The sequence below is a fragment of the Dryas octopetala genome, chromosome 1 (genome assembly GCF_963921425.1).
Source record: "Dryas octopetala chromosome 1, drDryOcto1.1, whole genome shotgun sequence".
Lineage (NCBI taxonomy): Eukaryota > Viridiplantae > Streptophyta > Magnoliopsida > Rosales > Rosaceae > Dryas > Dryas octopetala.
In genome coordinates this window covers 28941889-28950134 of record NC_141366.1, presented here as the reverse complement: position 1 = coordinate 28950134, position 8246 = coordinate 28941889, and the positions used below count along the sequence as shown (strand labels likewise).

The following is an 8246-nucleotide window of genomic DNA, read 5'->3' as shown; positions in this document are numbered from 1 at the left end:
ATAAAAACAAAATGCAACACTCATAAACGACAAACACAATTGACACACATAAAACGTCGACGTTCAACGTTGGCGTCGTGCGTGGGCGCGACTTCCTTGGAGCATCCAGAAGTGCTTTACCAGATCTTTCTTTAAACGATCGTGGATCACCCTTGACCTAATTAACCTCAGTCGAGAAAGTCTGTCCACCACATGACGTGGATGATAACCTTCACCTCTGCCCCATGCTGAACTTTCATATTGTGACACAGCTCGGGCGGTCCTTTTCTCAACGTGGTCAACATCATCATACGATTCATCATCTTCGTTTTCTGGCCACTCATTTTCAATGATCATATTGTGCATAATTATGCACGTCTTCATAATATAACCGAGATCATTAAGGCTCCATCCTTTGGCGGGTTTTTTAAGAATCTCTCATCTCGCCCTCAGAATCCTGAAAGCCCTCTCAACATCGTTCTTGTAGGACTTTTATTACTTTGCAAATAGTTTATTAGCATCTCCTACCGAATTCGATATTGTTTCGATCAACGTGGCCCATTTGGGGTAAATCCGATCCACTAGATAATACCCCATTGTGTACTCATTCTCATTGACTTTGTATCTTACTTGAAGGTTGCACTGCTGCTCTTCAGCATCAAAAAGATGTGAGCCATTTAAGACGTTAATATCGTTGTTGTTCCCAGGCCAACCAAAGTTGGCATGCCAAATCCACTTGTTGTACCCGGGAATTGCCTCGAGTATCACTGTTGGGGTGTGATAATGCCCCTGATATGTCCCCTGGTGTCCCACAGGGCAATTCATCCACTCTCAATGTATACAATCTAGACTCCCGAGCATGCCTGGGAATCTTCGTTTATTGGCCCTACGCAATAGCCGTTGAAGATCAGCAATTGTTGGGGTGCGGAGGTATTCCGCTCCATATATCTCTGGAATCACTCTTATGAACCTCTTCAAAGACTGCAACACTGTGCTTTGGGCAATTTGGAATCCCTCGTCTGGTGCATCGGCTGAGTACCTAGCGAAGATCATTCTCATGACTAAAGTCACCTTCTAGTTCGGCGTGCATCCCTATTTTCCAACATCGTCTTGTCTTTGCTAGAAGTAGTTATCATGGTTGCACACATCTTAGAGCATCTTTAGGAATAGAGATTTCTGCATCCGATAGCACCGACGAAACATCTCATCAGTAAATCTGGCGTCATGAGTGAAGTAGTTGGTCATTATAAAATTGTGGCCAACTTCCCGATCTCGATGTATTTGGCGCCTTGGGTTTGATGTGCCTCCTCGGCGTGGTTCTTCATTTTGCTGTTGATAAGCAATTGCAGCACCCATGACACATACCGCCATGAGATTTGTGATTTGTTGACGAAATACCACCATTTGATTAAGAATATCTCATCATCCGAGTCATCGAACTCGTTGGTAGAAGACATCCTGAAAATTAGTGTGATTGAAGCGTATAAAAGTGAAATAAAAAAAAAAAAACAATCAAAGATAGAGGTACATGTGATTGGTAGAAGACATCTATCATATTTATAGAGGTACATGTGTAATCAAAGATAACAATCCAACGGACGATTAAAAGTGAAATTTAACAGAATCATAATCTTATCATCTTGGAAACATAAACGTTTCAGAAGCAAGCTTATCATTTAGGAAACATAAAGGAATCTGATGCTTGCTCATTGTCTTGGAAATGTTAAAGGATTCAGAATCTCATCATCTTGTCATGTTAAAGGAATCTAATGCTTGCTCATTGTCTTGGAAATGTTAAAGGAATCGAAATCTTATCATCTTGTCATGTTAAAGGAATTCAATGCTTGCTCATGACTTGGAAACGTGACATTTAATAATAGGATAATTTATTAAAATTCATAAAAGTACAAGACAAAGAGTACATACATATTCATACAACACACACTTAAATAAAGTAGACGACAAACATAATTAAAACGCACACTTAAATAAAGTAGACGACAAATATAATTAAAGTGCACTTAAAAATACATTTTAGTCAAATTGTGAAAAGTCAGTGTTAGGATGGTACCCTCCTGAGTTTGATGTGCCATAAGTGGCCGAGGTTGCACCAGTCAAATTCCATCTTGCCAAAACTTCACGTTGTCGTGCCTCCTAAAACGCTCGTTGTTCTCCGAACATGGTGTTGAGGTCCTTGCCCATAATGATAAAGTCTTGCTGCCTTTGTTTTCAATCATCAAACTGCCTTATGAATTGCTTATGTTGTTTCGACAATGACCGCGCTTCTTCGACAAAGTGGGTGTAACCCTCGGAAAATGGCGCACTATCGTGTTTGGCTTTCTTTGACTTATCTCTGCCAGGTGGCCTCGGGAGAGCTCCGGCAAGTGGTTGAAAGGCCGGGGGATCCTCAGTCGCGCTCAATCGAACCGTGTCATTGGTATCGGCATCAGTGGGGGTGTTGACGTCGGTGGGGGTGTCGGCATTCTCATATTCCCATTTCACAAAGTGTTGCATCTTGGCAAAATAATGGTGCCAACCAAAAGGACGGTTCCTCTTGTCGAGTTCTTGGTATCGTGCATTGGCAATGCTCACCTAGTAACATGAAAACAAATAAATGGTATAAAAATATTTGAAATTTTTTTTTTTTGGGCCAACAAAGATATTTGAATTTAATTAACCAAAAAAACTCACCACATCAATTTGTGATTGCCCACTAGTGCGTGATCGTTTCGCCGCCAAGATACATTTCTGATACGTACTAGTGGCTTGCCCTATCTTCTTGAAGTGAGCTTGGACCGCTCCAAGTTGTCGTTTATGAGCTAGGGCTTGAGGACAATTCCGAATAAATTCATTGTACACTTTGCACCAAAAATCAGTGTTTCTTTGGTGGGAGCCGATAACACAATCTTTAGAAAGCTTCATCCAAGCTTCAACTAGAGCTACCTCTTCACCATTGGACCAATTGAGACCCTTTACCATGATTGAAATTGCAAAGAAAATTTTTCTACAATATGGGTGAATGAAAATGATAGATAGATGTGTGAAAAAAATGAGATCTGAATGCTCAATTTATAGGACAAGTGATGAAATAGCTGTTGAAAATTTTATTAAATTATTCTGAATTTTTTTGAATTTTTTACGTATTTTTTGGTATTTTTAAATATTTTTTAATCCTAATTATAACAGTTATTTATTTGCAGCCGTTGATCACCAACGGTAATTAATGTAGATGGTCAGATATGCACCACGTGTAAGGACTATTTTGAAATATAAAAAAAACAACGGTCCGAAGATCTGGCCCGTTGATTCGCAACAGTCCATGGATCTTGACCATCTTTGTCACGCACGCGTCCTCATTGTGCGTCAGTCAGCTTCTGTCACGTGGGCCAGTCACTTGTCGGCTGCTTTTCATAGCTCCTTGTTTTTCCAAATCTGTCCCCTGCATTTAATTTAATATCAACACAATAAAACAATAATAAATTTGTGACTAAAGGGCTGGGAATGAATTTCACCACCCCACTTTCTCTCAGCTATCCCCATCTGCATGTGATATTATTCGGTGGACCCCACTCTCACTCTCAAGTTTTTCATAGATCACTCTCAAATATTACCCTCGGTTACTCTAATTCTCAACCTCCAACCCATTAATCAACTACTAAGAGTACAGACTAACTCTCACTCTTACCCATTAATCATAGCCTTATTGTTAGTTTTGAGGGTATGAGGTCAAAAAAGTTTATGGACTATTAAAAGGGGTTATTGAATAAAATGGGTTATTGAATAAATTGTTTAAGGGGTATTTAAAATGGTTATTAAATAAAATTATCCAAAAAAATTATGTAGGGTAGAGAGAGAAAATTGTTGGGTGACTTGGGTCCCATTGCCTTACCTAGACGGTTTGACTAAAATAACCCTGGTCCGCGACGTCTTCAAAAACTATTGGCAAAATATAAACAATTTTGTGCCTCCAGTGCTGACCTACAATCCCATCGTCCACAACAACGTTCAAGCTCGTCTTCAACATTCTCACCGATTTTGCATTTCTCTGTGAGTTCTCGAAGTCATGTGAGTTTTTGATTCTATACATCTGCCAATGGATATAGGGTTTCGTTTATTATGTTTGGGATTTTCTCAGATACATAAATTTATGTTTTTTTTTTTTGGGTGAAAGAAGGGGCCAGAGGCCCAAATTTATGGTTTACTATATAAGTTCTTCCTTCGTGTTTATATTGCAATTATCTGGGTATTGTGTGCTTTTATACGGGCCACTTTGGTTTCTGAGAAAATATGGGAACAGAGACCTGAAAATTGGATTTCAGTTTAGTGAAGCTATATTTATTCTCTCATGTTTTTCGTATCCTTAAGTGTTAGATTTTGTTTGTTTTAGAAGATGATACAATGTCAGTGATTGATTAAGAGAGTAAAATATGGTTTTCGGTTTGGGATTGAAGATATAACATAGTTTCTTATTTGTTAATTTTGTGCTCTCAAATGGATTTAGTTTTCGCTACAAGCGATGTGAAAAGCATTTACCTAGGGGCCCTCATGCTTGTTTTAATTTGGATTTAGTACTTTTGAGATAGTAAAGAGAAAAATGGTTCAGGCCGAAAGGATTGCTATGAAGAGATAAACATGGTTCAGGCCGGACTTGTGAAGGAAAAATTGAAATATTTTTATGTTACAAATTTGGTTCATCCAAAACGAAGGTGCATAGATTTGTGTAGAAACTTTGACTAAACAGTGGAAACGTTAAGATGGTTAAGAGGTAAAATAGTAACTGTTTGATCTGATAAAAATTGGAAAGTAGGAGGGATATCAGATGGTGACATGTTTGATTGTGAAGAACAAAAAAGAAAAAAGAGTACTGGAAAAGCCTTTCAGGATAACGTACTCCTTAAAACTGGTACCATCTGTATATTGATGGAACAATCACATTGTCAATACCTGCCTTTACAATGTCCTGCACTTCTTTCTGCCACATTATCCTTTTTCGTTTTGTGGGGTGGAGGTTTCCATATATATCACATCTTAGGGACTTGCTTGTCACTACTTTTTATTCATGTGCATTACATATGAATCATTGTATCGCTTTTCCTGTATAGCCTATATTGGGTTTGTGGATGCTTTCTTAGGTGGTAAGCGTGGTAAGAGATGGCATGAGAACAGGTAGGCTTATGGTAATATATTTTTTTGATAGATTAGAATCAGAGGGAATTATTTATCTAGGATTTTAATCTTCTTATCAGAAAAAAATTGTAGATTTTAATTTGGAAATCTTCTGGCCTTTAGATCCTTTTGGCTTTCCGGTTTTTCTTTGCTCAATGTTCATCTTCACTGTCTATGATCTTCCTGTTTCATCCCCAAGAAACTTGGCCATTATGATGTCTTCTAATGATTAGGTTGGGTGCATTGTGCACCAATTCTGAGGACGTATGTAGCATATTTGTTTGCCACCCGTTTACCTTGCTAGAATAGTGGAATTTCTCGTTTTCTCTTGTTATCCCTGCCCTTATACATACAGAAGAAACAATCTGGTATGGTCTTAAGGAGATCTTTTCAAAGTTTTTTTTTTTTTTTTTTTTAATTTATTTTTCTTATGTTGGTGCTTTTACATAATTGTGATGATTGGGCCATTTTTTATTACACATATGCTCCCTTAGGATGCTGATAATAGACAACATAGAGTTGGTATGAGGGTTGGACCCACGCCTTATCTGGTGGATTGCAATTGGTGGTTGTTAACCCAATCGTGTGCCGCCTAATACCCTCTCTCTCTCAGGATGGCTTTCAAAGTCATGTCTATGTTTTATTCCTTCAAGATATTTATCTGTGCTTGTACTACTGTATTAGGAGTTCTTTGCAAATGTAGATGAAGGGACAGCTGACCAAGATGTGAATTCTGATTAAACTGACCATAGGCCAATTTGTAATTTGACAATTCAAATTCTACTGACATGTATCCAACTAAAAGTAGCAGTCTCAGCAGATCAGGTGGTTCTCAGTTGACCTGAGTTGCAGCACCCTTCTAGTATTGAAAATTTTAAAAACTCTATACATTGCAAGATATTAAGTTTTTATAAGATTTAAAAAGTCTCTCTGTAACTGTTTAAAGATTATGCAAATCCTTTTTTGCTCTTCATATAGGGTCATGCTTTTGTTTGATCTTTTCTAATTTCACCTTCAATGTAACCCTGGTCTAGGTTCTTTCTAGCCTCACCTTATAATTTTTAAACTTGAATTATGTTGCTCCTATGTTTATGTTGCACAAGACTAAATCATGGCCACTGAATGCTTATCTGGCCAAGATTTACGTGTATTCTTTTATTGAGCTGGTTTATAAGCACTGCAGGAACATGCTCCTGTTGTTTAATATCTATTGTAGCCATTTCTATTACCCCCTCGTATTACTTTTCAACTTTACATTGTAGTTGTCTTTTTTATTTCATGTCAATTGGTTCTGTTCAGTGTCAATGCTGTAGTTGTGGTGGGGATGATGGGAACTCTAGAGTACTAAATTTCAATTCAAAGTGGGCTGTGGAATATATAGAGGTCCCAATGTTTTTTATTTTTGTTTTTTTATATTTATTTTGTCTCGTATTTTCAACGGGGATTTTTTTTCGTTATGTTTCACTTTAGCTGCATTCTCTTGGACTATTTTCTTGTGATTTAGTGTTATCTTATGGAGACACTACGTTTTAGGGTTATAACCCTCTCCTGCAAATAAAAAATAAAAATTTAGGGTCCCTTTCACTCTCTAAAAATTTGAGCCATAGTTTATCTGTGAAGAGTTCTTAAGTAATTAAGGCCTTTGAAGTTTTTCAGTGTGCCTTTGCGGAAGCTGAATATGAATTTCATCAGCATAAGTAGATTGTGGACTTGTTAGGAATATTATCTTAATGCAATCTTTTGTTTTTGCTCATTGATATCTTTCTTTCTTTATGGTAATAGTGTCTCTGAAGCTTTGACTAATATCCATAGATTTCTTGACTTGTTAAAGATTATAAAAGTGTATGTGATACTAGTACTTCTGACCTTGTATATATTAAAGGCAAAAGATGATGGGTAAATCAGATAAACTTTAATCACTTTCGTTTTCTTTTTAAAACATCTGTTTCTACTTGCTATGTTCATTAGGTTAATTGTTAACTCATTTCACTATATACTGTGAAAGACTGGCTCCTCACTTGGCCATTTATTCTTTTTTCTTATGGTGACTTTACATTCTTAATTATTGCAGTTGAAAAATGGCAGCAAAATACATCATAGGATCTCTTGTGGCATCCTTTGGAGTTGCTTATGTTTGTGACGTCTCTATTTCTGACAAAAAGTTATTTGGAGGTAGTTTTGATGATAAAGCTACCTGATGAAATTGTTTACAGTTATAAGCTTTTAAACAGTTCATCATCATTGACTTGATAACCAGGTACCACTCCCGGAACCGTCTCAAACAAGGAATGGTGGGAAGAAACTGACAAGAAGTTCCAGGCGTGGCCTCGCACTGCAGGACCTCCTGTTGTGATGAACCCTATTAGTCGCCAGAACTTCATTGTAAAATCCAGCTCGGAAGAGTGAAAGGTTTTATCTTGGGCTCATAAGTTGATGAGCTTCTTTTCATCGTTTAGCCTTACATGACATGCTAATAAATTTCGCAATTTTACGGTAGATTGGCCTATTATTATTATTATTATTTGTTGTCTGGTTTCGTGGAAGTTGTATTAAACCGTGGTGGCATTTCTTTTAAGAGAATTTCCTTTTTTACTTACTGGTTCTTTAGAATTTGAACCAAGAGTTGGCCCTTTATTCAGAATTCAGAGTATTTGCTCTTTGATAATATGATGAGAGGGTATTACACTATTACTAACTGGTTTAGCCATTCTAAGAGACTAATAGTGTGTTTACTAATCACGAAATAAGTGGAATGTGATTGGTTCGGATTCCTATTTTTTTTTTTTTTTTTGACCATGGATTATGAATCCCTTTTGGTCATGTGTTTACTAACACAAGAGGGAAGACTTAGCACCTACTAAGGAGTAAAGTTTTGAAAATTTCAGTGAAATTTTTGTTTTTTTTTTTTTTCTTAAGTATGGAAATTTTAACACTAAACCAACAAGATTTTGATAATTTCGTAGAAAATCTCAAATTTTTGGTGAAATTTCGGCTTTGGAGGTGGAATTTATGAGAAGTTTATGGGTTTTAGAAGATCAAGGGAGAAAGAGAGGGATTGGGTTTTGGGAGGAGCTGAGGCCGTGGAGGGAGGGAGGGGGCGA

General features: G+C 37.2%; 2 protein-coding genes across 3 annotated transcripts; one reads left to right on the top strand and one right to left on the bottom strand.

Annotated features, from left to right (window-relative positions):
* Positions 1-474: 474 nt before the first annotated feature.
* Positions 475-1350, bottom strand: LOC147299567 (uncharacterized). The gene is made up of 3 exons (XM_086231157.1): positions 1172-1350; positions 865-1018; positions 475-780 (listed from the first exon to the last, which is right to left on the bottom strand). The coding sequence occupies exons 1-3, from the start codon at positions 1348-1350 to the stop codon at positions 475-477; spliced, it is 639 nt and encodes a 212-aa protein (XP_086087283.1).
* A 2545-nt stretch (positions 1351-3895) lies between these two features.
* Positions 3896-7737, top strand: LOC147299566 (uncharacterized). 2 transcript variants are annotated; one of them, XM_086228899.1, is made up of 3 exons: positions 3896-4026; positions 7217-7317; positions 7403-7737. In XM_086228899.1, the coding sequence occupies exons 2-3, from the start codon at positions 7224-7226 to the stop codon at positions 7549-7551; spliced, it is 243 nt and encodes an 80-aa protein (XP_086085025.1). In that variant the 5' UTR covers positions 3896-4026; positions 7217-7223; the 3' UTR covers positions 7552-7737. The 2 variants fall into 2 exon arrangements, with proteins under 2 accessions (XP_086085025.1, XP_086085024.1); XM_086228898.1 differs by having other exon boundaries at positions 3913-4044.
* Positions 7738-8246: the final 509 nt, after the last annotated feature.